Source organism: Monodelphis domestica, chromosome 2, assembly GCF_027887165.1.
Source record: "Monodelphis domestica isolate mMonDom1 chromosome 2, mMonDom1.pri, whole genome shotgun sequence".
In the NCBI taxonomy this organism is placed as follows: Eukaryota; Metazoa; Chordata; class Mammalia; order Didelphimorphia; family Didelphidae; genus Monodelphis; species Monodelphis domestica.
In genome coordinates, this window is record NC_077228.1 from 160328999 (window position 1) to 160345471 (window position 16473).

At 38.0% G+C, this 16473-nt stretch overlaps 1 protein-coding gene and 2 long non-coding RNA genes across 5 annotated transcripts in view; 2 read left to right on the forward strand and 1 right to left on the reverse strand.

Moving 5' to 3' along the window:
• The window catches only part of LOC103093933 (uncharacterized), a 314761-nt gene that overhangs the window by 272741 nt on the left and 25547 nt on the right, over positions 1–16473 (reverse strand). The window lies entirely within an intron of this gene.
• Positions 752–16473, forward strand: part of LOC130457172 (uncharacterized) — a 41628-nt gene continuing 25906 nt past the window's right edge. The window contains exon 1 of the long non-coding RNA XR_008916267.1: positions 752–833. This is a non-coding gene — a long non-coding RNA (uncharacterized LOC130457172). The remainder of the gene's footprint in view (positions 834–16473) is intronic.
• LOC100022043 (importin subunit alpha-1-like) lies at positions 12421–14302 on the forward strand. Its single transcript, XM_056816135.1, has one exon. It carries the CDS (start codon positions 12526–12528, stop codon positions 14110–14112), a length of 1587 nt encoding a protein of 528 aa, XP_056672113.1. The 5' UTR covers positions 12421–12525; the 3' UTR covers positions 14113–14302.

A 16473-nucleotide genomic window follows, 5' to 3' on the forward strand; every position in this document is an offset into this window, starting at 1 on the left:
TTGGGTTTTATAAGATTACTCACTTATAAAAATGAAAAATTAGGAAAAATTAAATTAAATTAAAATTTTGTTGAAATCTAGGTAAATGTTCCATACTCATAGAGTACAATAAAGTAAGCTGGATTTTAAGAAATCTTCTTAAAAATGAAAAATTTAAAGATATTTTGGTCAATAAACATCTCTGTACATTTTAATGTATGTTTAAGTTATCATTAAAATAATAATAAATACTTTGATTTTTTTGAATTACTTGAATCTGGGGTGTGGAGAGAGGGGAATAAACATTCCTTCCTAGATCTACCTCTTGTCTCTTCTTGATTGAATAAGCCAGGGCATTTGAAGTTGGAAAGGTATCAGTGTCAGTTATGGTCAAGTATGTGGGGAGAGGGGGGGAGGAGGAACACATTGGAAGAAACTAATACCTTGAAAATGTTCCTTTCCTAGACTCTGTTATAAACAAAAGGAAAGGAGAAGAGATAATTACAGTTTTCAAATTTCACATTTCAACCCCAGATTCAGTGAACAGGTGTGTGGGAACTGATTACTGAATAAGACTTTTTTGGAAACAACTACCTCCAAGGGAAGCAGAGGGAGGACTGTAGAGAGCTCACAGCTCTTTTTATCCCAGTGCCTGCTTCTGGACAGCTGCTGTTTTAGGGGATGAGGGCAGTGGTTGATGGCATCTTCTGCATCATGAGCCCAAGGACAAAGTAGACATACTGTGAAAAGTCAGCTTTACAAGGACCCATGCTCTCAGAGAGTTAGCTTTGCTTCAGTGGAACTTCATGAAAACTCCACAAAGGGAGAAGAGAATTTCCATCCCACATGAAGCTGTAAGTTATACCACTGCCACTTGTGTTTTCTAATTTTGAGGTACACTCCACTAGATTCTATATGTACTAGTCTGAAAGTGTGTCTTAGACTTTGGAGGAAATATTATTGTATTTTCATCCTTGCCATTAAATTAGTAAATATTTTCTCAGTAAATATTTTATAAAAGCTAATTGACATTAATTGGGTAAACAATATTGAGGAGATATCATCTGAGTAATTCTATTGAGGAATACATCTGATGAGAGCTTGTAAAAAATAGTATTAAGAGTTCCAATTTCCTTAGGGTTACTGCTAGAACCCTGAGGAGTACTATTAGTAGTTATCCCCCACTCTGGAGACTTTCATGTGGTAGGGTTTCATGAAAATCTCTCCCCTCCACAAAGAGAAAGACTATTAATTAATGCCTTCTTGTTCTGGTGAATAATCTGAACTTTTTATATGCCTATTAAAACTCTACTCTCTCTGAATGCAGACCAAATATAGCATTCTTCCAGACAGCTAGGTGGCTCCATGGATTGAGAGTCAGGTCTAGGAGGTGCTGGGTTCAAATTTGATCTCATATACTTCCTAGTGATGTGACCCTGGATAAGTCACTTAACCCCAACTGCGTAGCCCTTACCACTCTTCTACCTTGGAACCAATACTTGATTACAAGACAGAAAGTAAGGTTTGTTGTTGTTCTTCTTCTTAAGCAGCATTTTTTCACTTTATTTCCTTCATAAATTTTTTTCTTGTTTGTGTGATATGCATCTCCTTTCATGGTATGGAATATATGAAGATATGTATTTCATGGCAGCACTATTGAAACCTATATTATAGAACTATTTATCTTGAGGAATGGAGAAAGAAAGGAAGGAGAGAATTCTGGATCACAAAATGTCAGATAACAATCATTAAAACTTGTTTTAACTTCTTTAATTGAAGGGGATAGAAGGAGTTAACTGTATTCTAATGTAACAAACAAATAAATACATTTTTAAATTTAAAAAAAATAAATTTTACTCCTAATTAGTAAAGAAAGATACCTTTTTCTTCCATCTCTTTCTGAAATCTTTTGGATTAAAAATCTACAATAATTTAACCTCCCAATTATGACGTTTCAAAAAGCTGTTCAAAAGTTGTCCCAGTAAGTAAATTTGGGCCTTTTGGATGCTAATTTTTAATGAGTCAAAAGTTGAACAATAACAAGACAGACTTTGTTGATGGCAGAGAAGGAGTTTTAAAGTAGGAAATGAGGACTAGAGGAAAATATGACCAGGAAAGAGAATTGAAATAACACGATTAGGTTGGTGTAAAGAAGAAAATTTGAAAAATACTGAGTTAAAAAACAAACAAAAAAAAAACAGAAAGGATTAGTTAAATCAGGAGCAATGACTAATCAAAGCTGAACCTAGCTGGGTAGCCAGGGAGAGATAGTTAAGGAGAATATTATATGAAGAATATAAAGCTTAAATCAATGCATGTGGACTGACTGATCTAGAGAAACAAAGCAGATAGCACCCAGTCTAGGACTATCAAAATGTTCCTGGGGAGGGCAGGTTGAAGTTATACCTAGAACCCAGATAATAAAGAGCTTATTTTTCTCAAGGACTCAGTATAATGACGCCAGAAATGAGAAACCAGATTTATATGGCCAAAGTTGAACTCTGTAGTTAAGCTATGTATCTGTAATTTGCAGTAGCAACAGCAGAAGGATCTCACATTTCTATGGTTTATTAGCCTTTTTTCTCCCAATAATCCCTTAAGATAAATACTGGGAGTATTATTGAACTCCCTTTTACAAATGAAGAAACTTTGGCTCCAAGTGATTGTTGTTAAACAGCTATTTAATTCTAATGCCTTCCCTCTGTTCATTTATTTCCTATTTATCCTGAATATGGCTCATTTTATGTTTGTGTGTTGTCTCCTTCATTAAATTGTATGGTCCTTGAGGGTAAGGATGGTCTTTTGCCTCTTTTTGTAACCCCACTATAGTGTCTAACACATAGTAGGTGCTTAATAAATGTTTTTAAAACTTTTACATTCCCTCAGAATCAATACTGTGTATTGGTTCCAAGGAAGAAGAGTAGAAAGGGCTAGGCAATGAGAGTGAGATGACCTGCCCAGGATCATATAGCTAGGAAGTGTCTGAAACCAGAATTGTACCCAGGACCTCACATCTCTAGTCCTGGCTTTCAATCCACTGAGCCACTGAGCTGAACCCTTAATAAATGTTTATTGATTGATTGAAGTGAAAGAGCTAGAACTCAACCCTATATCTTCTAAGTCTAAGCCCAAAATTTATTTCCACTGTAGTACATCTACCCATCCATAGATAGCTTATACACCAAGATTTCTCTTGTCATGGTAGTTCATGCATCTCAAGCAGTTGGATGAGATGCTATGCTTTGTATGCAGACACTGGAAGGAGGGAGTTTGAAGAAATCAAAAGAAGAAGCAGTATAGGGAAATCAAAGGAAGAGGAACAGTTCCTGGAAACTGGCTCTAAAGACATGAATCTCTATCTCATGGATGGTAAGGGATTAATGCAGTTGTGAATAATGGGAACCCTTTGTTTATTTAGGGGTACTCCTAGCATTCCTGTAACATAACCAGCAAAAGTTTAAAGCTTTTCTTTGTACTACACAAGATCCAATTCCATCTCAATATTACTAAAAGGGACTAGCAAATTCAGTGGGAAATTAATTTATACAGACCTACTTTTGCTTCTTAAGCAAATGGATAAATTAAAAGGTAGAAAAACTAAGGCCATTTTGGACCACTGGGTATATAACCAGCTGAATATTCTAATGAGCATTGTCACTATTACAAATCATTCTATTTTACATCATGCCATGACTGGCAGCTTTATTACCACCAACACATTTCAGGTTTTAAATAAACCCAAAGGTGACTCCTAAAGGTCATTAAATGCCCTCAATCTGACAATTTGGATTCTATTAGCAAAAGCAGAAACAGACACCATATTTTTCTGGATCCAGAGAATAGACTCACTTTTATTAAGCTGGAATAACTGAAGTAATGCTGAGATTTGGAAATTACCCAACACCTTTGACCGGTGTCATGGAATTTGGCAGCAAACTTCTGGGTAGACAGTAGGTAGGTACTATTGCCTTATTTTTAATGCTTAATTATTTATATAATTATAAATATAATAATTATTTATCCTAATGCTAATACTGTGCTACTGTTATGGTGAAAATCACCTTTAAAGATTATTATAATATTAATTTATGGTCGCCAAGGAATTTACTTATGAAATTCCTAAAATGAAACACTCAAGTAAGAATGGAGTTTATGGTGGTTTAATCACAATGGGAGTTAAAAAAAAAAAGACAGGGAGTGAAGGAGAGAGAAGGAAAAAGAAAAAGGTTAACTCAACCTTCTGGCAGAGCCAGAGGGAGTTTAGGCCTGAAGGTCAAGGTAGAGAAGAGAATCAGTCCTTGACTCAGGTGACCGATCTGAAGGAAAGCTGTCTGCAGGGTTCCTCCCTGCTCAAGCTCCTAGCTCGAACTTCCGCCTAGCTCTGTCCACAGGAAGTGAGCGAATTCCAGAGGCTGTTCCCTACCTCACTTCCTGTGCCTCACAAGTGCCAAAGGTGACTCAAGCTTGCTTTAGGACAGCCCAGGTGGGCAGTTAGTTATTTCTGATTTGTCATTGACTAGCACATGCCTGTGTAGTGTGGGTGTGCACAAATTTGGGTGCTAGACCAAGAAAGATGGAGATTTTAAAATTCACACTGCTCTTAATGTTTTCTTCAAGACAGTAAAAGGCAATGATGGAATAGATGGAATAGAAAGCAAACCAGATGAGAATTAGGAGAACTGGAGTTTTTCTTGTCCCAGTTCTGCTACTAAATTACCAACCAGTTTATGTAATTGTGGAAATCCATTTTTTCTGTACCTCAGTTTCCTCATTTGTAAAAGGAACAGACTAGTCTAGATAATTTCTAAAGTTCCTTTGAATTTCAATTATTTGATTCTAGGTTCATCCCATGGTATTTCCTAACAGGTGACATCACCTGCTACGAAGATTTACTTTGCATATCTTATATGTACCTGGTTGTTTTATATTGTCTCTTCCATTAGAAGATCTTGGGACCAAGGGCAGTATTGTTGCCTTTCTTTGTAACCCTAGTGCTTAGCATATAACCTGGCACATAGTAAGTACTTAGTTGCTGTCCTCCCTCCTCAAAGAGGATTAAAATGACATCACTGGTGATGGTTTGGTTTTTTTTAAACCCTTAACTTCTGTCTTGGATTGGTTCCAAGGCAAAAAAATGGTAAGGGCTAGGCAACGGGGGTCAAGTGATTTGCCCAGGGTCACATAGCCAGAAAGTGTCTGAGCCCAGATCTGAACCTAGGACCTCCCATCTCTAGGTCTGCCTTTCAATCCACTGAGATACCCAGCTGCCCCTGATGATGTCTTTTGACTTGCATAGGAATTGGATTTATATGAGGCAGAGCAGCACAAAGTCATTAGCCTCACTTTCTCTTTCAGTCATTAAAGTTCAGTAGCAGGACAAGACTGGTAGTAGAAGTGTGGGATCCATAAATGTTTATTGACTGACTTCTTCCTTAATGCTTTCCCTGGTAAACCTTTAATTTTTTAAAAACCTAAATAATTTTAGCTTTCAATGTCAGAGAAAATTTAAGAGCACCCCAGCTCACAGCAAATAGATTGACTAAGGAGGGGTGGGGGATGGAAAACATTTGTGGCCAACAAAGAAATTACTTATGAACAAGGGTTGAGAAGGAGGGGTTCTAGTTGAATAATCAAAGAGACGAACATCAGAATGGTTAGACATGGTTATGAGGTTGGTAAATCTCTTCAAGAGAGTGGAACTGGCCAGGAAGCTCCAGGTTGCCTAAGGAGGGACAAACTGGCCTATGATGGAAATAGACCAAAACTCTTGAGATTATCAGAGTGGGATTGGGCTAGTGAGTGGCCCCTGCAAACCTGAGACAGAAAGACCTTCTGAGTCTATATTATCCTGACATGAGATGAGGAATCAACATTTCTAAATTTAAGTTCTAACAAGAAATATCTTCTTCAGGTTCTATTAATTTCTCTAAATGCCTAACACAGGGGGAAGCTGGGTAGTTCAGTGGATTGAGAGCCAGGCCTAGAGATGGGAGGTCCTAGGTTCAAATCTGACCTCAGACATCTCCCAGCTGTGTGACTGTGGGCAAGTCACTTGACCCCCATTGCCTAGCTCTTACCACTCTTCTGCCTTGGAACCAATACACAGTATTGATTCCAAGATGGAAGGTAAGGGTTTTAAATAAACAAACAAACAAATAAATAAAATGCCTAACACAAAACCAAGCACATAATGTTTATCTAATAAATACCAAATAATGTTTAAAAAAATCATTGAGCTAAAGAAGCAGAGATTAAACATAAGAAGCTGATGGACAGTTGCCCTATTTGCCCTGTCCTCCATCCATATGCTGTCTTACAGCATCTGTCTTCCTCCTTCGGCTGTTGTAACCTCCCCTTAATTATTATGTTGCTGAGAATGAAAGAAGATAATATTTATCGGTTGGTTTGAACATGTGTAAATGATTACAAAGGACTGTGCCAATATAAAGATGAATGCGTCAGAAGGCCCTCAAGGTCAGTTACTTTCAGGGTGGAGCAGATAAAATGCAAAATGATTATACTTCTAAAAGTTTTTTGACATCCTTCAAAAGAGAAACAACTCTGAACATTTTTCAGAGGTTTTTCACTATTTAGTGTCAAGGAAAATATTGTCCTCCTCCCAAATCTTTAAGATTCCATGATTGTCACATTTGGACTTCACAAGAGTGTTCAAAGGGAGGCATCTGACCTTTAAAAATATTGAAAAGTTGTAAAAATTTATAGACATTGTAAATGAAAGATGATAGAAATTTCACTCCAGGAAGTCTGAATGTGAGCTTATTTAGAAGATTTCTGCCATCACCAATTGCCTTCTGAATATCTCTAACTGAATGTTTCATAGGCAATTCAAACTCAACATGTTCAAAACAAAACTCATTTCTTTCTCTCTAAACTTAACCTTACTACTACCTTTAAGTCACTCATCTTCACAACTTTGAAATCATCCTTGGCTCCTCCTTCCTCTTCCTTACCACTACTACCCAATGGCCAGTTGCCAAGTCTTTCTGATTCTATATTGACAAAAAAAAAATCTCTTAAATTTCCTCTCTCCAGTTACAGTCACCATGGTGGTACAGGCCTTTATCACTTCTCAATGGAACTTTTGCAATGGTCTCCTAATTGGACTTCCAATTTCCAGCCTCTTTCCTTTACCAATCCATTCTCATTTCAGTGGCCAAAATAATGTTGCCAAAGCACAAGTTTGACCCTTTCTCAAAAGTAATTTCCCTAAAAATGCCTAACACAGGACCAAGTACATAATGTGTATCCAATAAATACCAAATAATTTTAAAATGCTAAAGAAGCACAAATTAAGCACAAGTGCTGGATAACTGCCCTGTGAAACTACTTTCAAAAAGCTCCCTATTACTTCTAAGATGGAGAACTGAGTGACCTAGTGGATAGAGTATCAGGCCTAGCATCAGGAAGAATCATCTTCATGAATTTAAACTTGGCCTCAGATACTCAGATATGGGACTCTGGCAACTTTACTTCACTCTGTTGGCCTCAATTTCCTCATCTGTAAAATGACCCGGAAAAGGAAATGGCAAACCACTCTAGTATCTCTGCCAAGAAAACCCTAAATAGGGTCATGAAAAGTTGGACACAACTGAAAAACAACAACAACAACAAAACCCTGAAATTACCTTTAAGACAAAATTTAAACCTTCAGCCTTTAAAGCCCTTCACAGTAACTGCAGCCTCTCTTTCCAGATATATATCATAGTATTCCCTTTAACAAACTTTATACTAACTAGATTCCTGACAAAGTAGCCTCCTCCCTATACTTTGAACTTAGTATTCTATCTCCTCCTATTCTATTATTCTTTTGCAAAGGCTGTTTCCCCATATCTGTGGTGCACTTCCACCTCTTAGAATCAATGCCTGGGGACAGATAGGTAGCACAGGGTATAAAACACCTAGAGCCCCCCCCCTCACACTTCAAATCTGAACTCAGATACTTTTTTTTGTCTTAGTTAAACTTTATTTCTTTATTTTGAGGAGGATTTTTGTTCCAGACATTTTTTATGATTTTTTTCTTTATTCAAAGATATTTTTTCCAATTACATGTTATAACGATCTCTCAATATATATTTTCTAAAGTTGTAAGATTCAAATTGTCTCCTTTCCTCCCTTCCCTCCCTCCCTCACAGACAGTAAGCAATTTGATTTAAATTATACATGGATTATCATACAAAATATCTTTCTATATTGGTCATTGTTTTAAAAGAAAAACCAAAACCCCAAAATAAAACTATAAATCAACTAATGAGGAAAATAGTATGCTTTGATCTGCATCTGACTCCAACAGTTCTTTCTCTGAAGGACTCAAGACAGTTCTTAGCTGTGTGTGACTCTGGGCAAGTCACTTAACCCTGATTGCCTCACCCTAGCCACCCTTATGTCTTAGAACTGATACTAAGATAGAAGGTTAGGGTTTAAAAATGGATGCCTCCCTTCCTTTTAGCTCAGCATGTGTGCTGCATCCTTTCTGAATCCTACCCCTAATCAAATAATTACCTATTGATATATTGTTCGGACTGAAGTTCCTTAAGGGCAGGGATTGCCTTTTATTTGGTCTTTGTCACCCTAGTGCCTAGGGAGGTGCTTTGTACACAGCAGATATTAGTAAACCCTTCCTGGATTTGAATTTATTCTCCCTTAAATTAAAGTCCGACAGGAAGCGTGGCATAGTGATTAGAATCAGTCAGAAGAGACCTGGATTCAGTTTCTAACATATTATCTATACTACAGGCAGGTAGATAATGCAGTGGAGTGAGGAAGACCCGAGGCCATGTTTGGCCCCAAGACACTTATGAGCTGGGTGACCCTGGGAAAATCACTTAACCCTGCTGGTCTCAGTTTCCCCATTTGTTAAATGAGCTGGAGAAGGAAATGGAGAACCACTCCGGTATCTTTTGCCAAGAAAACCCAAAATGGGGTCACCAAACGACCGAAAGGACAGAAAAACAACTGAACCGCAAAAGCTGTGCTACCACTGGGCAGCATACTTCTCACAATCCTCTAGCAGCTCTCTAACACTATGGACGACCTAGCAGTTGCCAGTCTGCATTTGGCAGAGGGACTTTACCTAAGGAAGTTCCCAACACCAGTGAAATCACGGGGGTGATAAAGGCTTAGTATGAGAACAGCCTTGAAATTCAATTTTATTATTTATCTGGTGGAAATGTAACAAAATTTAAAACTTAAGTTAGCTAGTGACCTTTTTTTTTTCTAGTATAGGACAACTGTTTAACCTGAAAAATAAAGGTGATTTGTAGAATCTAAATTTTAATCGGTCTCTTCTGCCATAAATGTGTTCAATGCATGAAGAAATAGAATGTATTTTCAGAAGTGGTGTTCTAACGCCACCCTCAGGTTCCCCTTAGGTCTGTTGGTATTGCAAAAACTCATTCCTCCCAAGAACTCCCTTTCCCTTTCCTGAATTTTAATATAGAATGAAAAGTAGGGTCATTTACATGTCAGAAGTGATCCCCAAAGGAAATGTGTTTATAAAATACACTGGGGGGGGGGGCGATTCTGAAATTTCTGCCATTTAAGTGCTTTTATAGCCTTGAGGGAGATAATATATGTACAGAATGTACTTTGCAACTTTTAAGTACAGTATGAATGCTAACTGTTATTATTACAAGTAAATCAGTATCCATACTAGATATAATAAATATAATTGTTCCTAATGGAAACCCAACTTGTTTTTATGTCTTCTCATTCATTTTTAATATTTCTGAGGACTATTTGGGGGGGGGGGGGCTAAAGGGTGATGGAGAAGAATTCTTGGTTTAGAATAAAACAAATCAAGGCTGGGAAAAAATTTGTTTAAGTTCCAAAACCACAGAATCTCAGAATTTGAAAAAGTCCTCGAGTCTTTCTAGTTCAAATATCTTTTGTTCATTTGACTGGTTGTTGTATTTGTTTAATTGTCTATTTTTCCAGATTACTTGTAGAGCCATTTTTATAATCATTTTCTGACATTTTTATAATCCACCCCCCCCTCCAAACCTTTCCTCCTCTCTGAAATAGCAGGTAATGTGATATAGACTGTTCATGTGTTATCATGGAATACATATTTCTATGTTCATCATGTGGTAAAAGAAGACATTAATCACTTGTTTTGGTTCAAACTTCTAGAATTTCTTTTAAAAATCTACAGATTTTGCTTGAAAACTGAGGGGTAATACATAATCTGGGCCAGCCTATTCTGTTGGGAAATATTGGGTGTTTTTGTTTGTTTTTGTTTTTTCTGATGTCAAGGTAAAAATCTGTCCCTTTGCAATTTTTACCTATTGCCTATACTTCTGATTTCTGGGCCAAATCAAACAATTTTAAAATGTCTTCATTATGATATGGCTCAAATACTTGAAAATAGTTGTCATATACCCACATGCACAGAAGTCTTTTCTTCAGACTAGTCACCTCCAATTCCTCCAACCAGCCCACATATAAAGTGTTCTCTAATCCCCTCCCTTTCTTGCTTACTCTTTTCTGGATGCTCCCCAGTTTCTCAATGTCTTTCCTAAATTGTGGCACCCAAAATGAACAAAATTCTCCAAATGTGATTTTACTAAGTGAGTGCAGACACAATCATTTTCCTAATCCTAGATCCTAGGGTCTGTCTCAAAGGTGTCTGGTTGTCATAAAGTATTAATGTTAGAGCCCAAATGACAATTTTTCAAACAATAATTCTAGTAGTGGGCAGCTAGGTGGCTCAGTAAATGAAGTCCTGGGTTCAGTCTGGTCTCAGATACTTCCCAGCTGTGTGACCCTGGGCAAGTCACTTAACCCCAATTGCCAGCCCTTAGCACTCTTCTGTCTTGGAACCAGTACATAGTATTGATTCTAAGATGAGAGGTAAGGATTTAAAAAAAGAATACCAACAATAACACATTTTATATATGCATATATAATCTCATCTGATCTTCACAATAATCCTACAATGTAATTACTACAATTATTATTATGCTCATTTTACAGATAAGTAAATTAAAGCTCAGTAAGGTAAAAAGATTTGATAATTAATAAGCAGCAGAACAGAAACCTGAATCTATTTACTGACTTTATGTCCAACAAGTTCTTTCCACCATTACCCTTAACTAACAAGCTCCTGACTTTATTTCCCTGAAATATGGAACAAGGAACACTGGGCTCTAGGGAAATATGTTCTAGGTACCACATTTTAGGAAGAATGTTTTCAAATTGAAAGCATGATAATGAGAGGCCAGGAGACCATTATATTTAAGGATTCATTGGATGAATTGGAAATGTTTAACTTGTAGAAGACTTAGAGGGACATGATAACAATCTTCAAATATTTGAAAAGCTGCCAATGGAAGAAAAATTGGAATTGTTCTGCTCATCTCCATGGGTAAAAGTAGGAGAAACAGGTAAAAGTTATGGAGATATTAAAGAAAACTTTCCAATATTTTAAACTATCCACAAATGGAAAAGATTCTACCTTATTTCCCATTATTATAAATATTCTAGCAGATGCTAGTATGACCACTTTCAAAGGATACTCTTAAGGAGATTTTGTCATAACTCACCCTGGAAAAGGAAGACCTTATTGGTCATTAGGCAAGCACAGGGTTGGTAGGAAAGGGAATATCTACCTGGGGAAACAGATGGAGTTCAAGTCAAGGGCTAAGCATTTTTATTTAATTTTATTTAAGGCAAGGTTAGGGGAGGTAACTAGAGTTCTCAGAGCACCAAAATTGGGCTGGAACAAATAGGAAACCAACTGTAAGAGTAAATATATGAAAGGAAATCACTCAGATAAGTTAGAAAAAAACTTCTACCAGTTCCAGTTAAAAAAAACTTTTTTAAATTTTATTTTAAAACCCTTACTTTCAGGGGGCAGCTGGGTAGCTCAGTGGATTGAGAGCCAGGCCTAGAGACAGAAGGTCCTAGGTTCAAATCTGGTCTCAGACACTTCCTGGCTTTGTGACCCTGGGCAAGTCACTTGACCCCCATTCCCTAACCCTTACCACTCTTCTACTTTGGAACCAATACACAGTATTGACTCCAAGACGGAAGGTAAGGGTTTTGAGAGAGAGAGAGAGAGAGAGAGAGAGAGAGAGAGAGAGAGAGAGAGAGATAAAGCCCTTACTTTCTGTCTTAATATCAATTCTAAGACAGTAGAGCAGCAAGGGCTAGACAACTGGAATTAAGAGACTTGCCTAGAGTCACAACATCTAGGAAGTGTCTGGGGCCAGATTTAAACTCAGATCTCCCAACTCCAGGCTTGGTGCTTTGTCCACTGAGCTACTTTGCTTCCCCTCATTAAACATGTATTAAGCATGACTATGTTCTGGGCACTGCACTAAGTGTTGGAGATACAAATATGAAAAAAAAGAGCCTGCCCCCAAAGAAATTGCAAACTAATGGGGAAAGATGAGGCACAAAAGGAAGCTGGGGTAGTGGCTGCGGCAAGTCAAACCGTGACGCAGCTGCAACCTCCACCCATTACCCCTCCAGGGCCAGCGACCTCCTGCAAATTCCTTCCTTGCCTTCCCAGTGTTGAACACAACCATGTCCACCAATGAAAATGCTAACTCACCAGCTGCCCGCCTTAATAGGTTTAAGAACAAAGGGAAAGACAGCACTGAAATGAGGCACAGGCATATTGAAGTCAATGTAGAACTGAGGAAAGCTAAGAAAGATGACCAGATGCTGAAAAGAAGAAATGTCAGCACTTTTCCTGATGATGCTACTTCTCCTCTGCAAGAAAACAGAAATAACCAGGGCTCTGCACTTTGGTCTGTTGAAGAAATTGTCAAAGGCATAAATACTAATAATCTTGAAGTTCAACTTCAAGCTACCCAAGCTGCTAGGAAACTCCTTTCTAGGGAAAAACAGCCTCCCATAGATCAAATAATTGAAGCTGGTATGATTCCAAAGCTTGTAGGCTTCTTGGGCAGGACAGACTGTAATCCTATTCAATTTAAATCTGCTTGGGCACTTACTAACATTGTTTCTGGGACATCAGACCAAACCAAGGCTGTGGTAGATGGAGGAGCTATACCTGCGTTCATTGCCCTATTGGCCTCTCCCCAGGCTCACATCAGTGAACAGGCAGTGTGGGCTCTGGGAAACATTGCAGGTGATGGTTCAGCCTATAGAGACTTAGTTATCAAATATGGTGCAATAGACCCCCTTCTAGCTCTGCTTGCAGTTCCTGATATATCATCATTAGCATGTGGTTACTTAAGAAATCTTACTTGGACACTTTCAAATCTTTGTCGTAACAAGAATCCTGCTCCCCCAATAGAAGCTATCGAGCAAATTCTTCCTACCTTAGTTTGTCTTTTGCATCATGATGATCCAGAAGTTCTGGTGGATACCTGTTGGGCCTTTTCCTACCTTACAGATGGCTCAAATGACAGAATTGAAGTGGTTGTGAAAACTGGAGTTGTCCCACAGTTAGTGAAACTTCTAGGATCTGGTGAATTGCCAATTGTGACTCCTTCCCTATGGGCTATAGGAAACATTGTCACTGGGACAGATGAACAAACTCAGATTGCAATAGATTCAGGAGCTCTTGCTGTCTTTCCTAGCCTGCTTACTCACCCTAATACCAATATCCAAAAGGAGGCTGCATGGACCATGTCAAACATCACGGCTGGCCGTCAGGACCAAATACAGCAAGTTGTGAATCATGGATTAGTTCCCTACTTGGTTGGAATTCTGTCAAAGGGAGACTTTAAGTCACAGAAAGAAGCTGTATGGGCTGTCACAAACTACACCAATGGTGGAACAATTGAAAAGATTGTATATCTTGTTCAAAATGGAATTCTGGAGCCCTTAATCAACCTCTTATCTGCAAAAGACAGCAAAATTGTCCTGGTTATTTTGGATGCAATTTCAAATATTTTTCTGGCTGCTGAAAAATTAAACAAAACTGAAAAACTGTGTATTCTAATTGAAGAATGTGGAGGATTAGACAGAATTGAAGCACTCCAGTCCCATGAAAATGAAATGGTATATAAGGCTTCTTCAAGCTTAATTGAAAAGTATTTCTCTGCAGAGGAAGAATATCAAAATGTTGTACCAGAATCTACCTCTGATGGCTATACTTTCCAGATTCAAGATGGTGCACCTGGGACCTTTAACTTTTAGATTTTACAGTCAAACCTTCAAGTCTTGTATGCCTTGTTGTTCTTGGTATAATTTTGTCTTACTGTCTCTCCACTAAGACCTTTTTTTTTTTTAATGTGACTTTTAATGTAGCACTAAAGCATACTTGAACAGTTTGAACTGTGTATATACTGTATGAAACCTCTATCCTCAATAGGGTACTTATTTCTATGTAGAATTTCTGTCTTGCAGTATCCTGTAAATAAAAACTTAATTCCACACTTTGCCTTACCAAAAAAAAAAGGAAGCTGGAAAGAAGGTACATTGTGTCAATGATTTCTGTGCCAAGAGATGAGATATATGTATCATCATCAGTCTTCTGGTATCATCACTGGTTCTTGCATTGATGAGAGTTGTCTTTCAAAACTGTTGTTTGCAATGTGGTAATCAATGTATAATAGGTGGCTGGCTAGTGTAATGGATAGGACACCTGGCCTGAAATCAGGAAGATCCCTCTTTCTGAACTCAAATCTAGCCTCATACACTACTTGATTAGTGACCTGGACAAGTCACTTAACCCTATTGGCCTAAGTTTTCTTATCTGTCAAATGAGCTGGAAAAGGCCAATGGCAAACCACTCCAATCTTTGCCAAAAACAAAACAAAACCCAAATGGGGTCAAGAAGAGTTGTATATAATTGAAATGATCCAATAATAACAATCAATATATAAGTTATTCCTTTGATTCTGCTCACTTTACCCTGGATTTGGTCATGCAAATGTTCATAGTTTTCTCTTATTCAACTCCTTTTGCCATTTCTTATTATGCAATAATATTCCATTCATATATCATAACTTGCTCAACAATTCCCCAACAGGTGGGCAACTACTTGTTTCCAGTTTTTTGCTGAAAAAAATATTGCTGAGAATATGTTTGTAAATATTGATTCTTTCCCACTATCTTTGTTCTCTTTGGGATAGGCTTCCAGGAATTCTTGGTGGTTTTATGATTGGTTACAGAAAGATATCTGCCCCTGACCCTATACCATCAAGAGTTCCCCAGAGGGGTAGCATTATTCAACCCTCTATTTAATAACCTTTTGGCTGACTGTAGAATATATACTTCAAGTCTTGTTGGGAGGCTTCCAATTCCTTAAAATAGTCATTGTTTCCAAGAATTGTAGGTTATGAGATGAATGCAGGAAGATAGAAAGAATAAAAGCCATAATTTAAATAATAGAGCATTTTCTGGGTGGATAAGCAGATTAAGTTATAATAAAATTAAATTACAGTAAAATGGACAGGAGGATAGTGTACTTATTCTGATTTTAGGAAGAGTAGCACTACAATTCTTATTGTTCTAAGACTCAGTTCATTCTTTTTTGTTTGCCCATCAGACCTGGAGGTCCACCACCCTGGAGCCACATTGACTGGTAAGAACTTACTTCATCAAGCCAGTGCCAGCCACTTTATCATGGCATCTTCCTAAAGGACACTTAGAATTGCCACTCCTGCCATGGAAATGTGGATCTTTACCTGGAGGGTCATGAATAGCTCAGTCCAGAAATCAATCAAGAAGAAATGTAAGGCAAATAGGGGACCCCAATTGCTGGTGATATGAGAAAAAAGTTGAGAGCCAAAAAATTTCTTTTAGGAATAAGCAGACAATCCTTACCACAATGCAAATTCCAGAACAGGGGAGGAAGTGAGGCCTTCAGTCAAGGTGTCTAGGGCATAATAACCCTGGAAAAGGGCAGGTATAAGATTACCACAACCCAAGGGTGGAGGGAAGTTGGCAAAGGTTGCAACGTGCCTTTTGGCTGCCCCAGTGTGTCCTTGGCCCAAGTACCAATTTCAGAGATCTGGGCAATTTAGTAAATATCATGACCAAGTCATGGCCAAGTCACAAGTGACTGCTTGTTAGGTCTAAACAGGCAGGTTCTCATGGCCTGCTGCCAGACTCTTATGGCAGAGATAGAGAAGACCCATCAAGCCTTGACAGGAATTATTTAAAGGTATGAACAGAAGTACAGGAGCCCATCGAGAATGACCTTCCTACAGACTTTGCTGGTACACAGACAAATAAGGCTAAATATAGGTGAACTACACCTGCTAACAAATTTACTTTACAAAGTTCTAGAACATAGATAATAAATTTTTGAAAAGCAATCTGGTATTGATTGGATTGCCAGATGTGCCTTCTACAGGTATATTTCTAGAATTGGTATAGACAGGAACTAGTCTTCCTAGAAAAGAAGCTCCCAGACTTTAAATCAAGCTCTGGCTATAAAGAGTACCTTCACCCAAATCCTGTGGCTCTTTTCTTGTAGGAAAAGTATGGGCAGAGCAGAAGGATGGAGGAGACTGGGGCAGCCCAAGGGTTTTGCTCCCATGACACTATTAG

Excerpts from the sequence above, each read along its gene's own strand:
- LOC100022043 (XM_056816135.1), top strand. The coding sequence starts at position 12,526 with ATGTCCACCAATGAAAATGCTAACTCACCAGCTGCCCGCCTTAATAGG.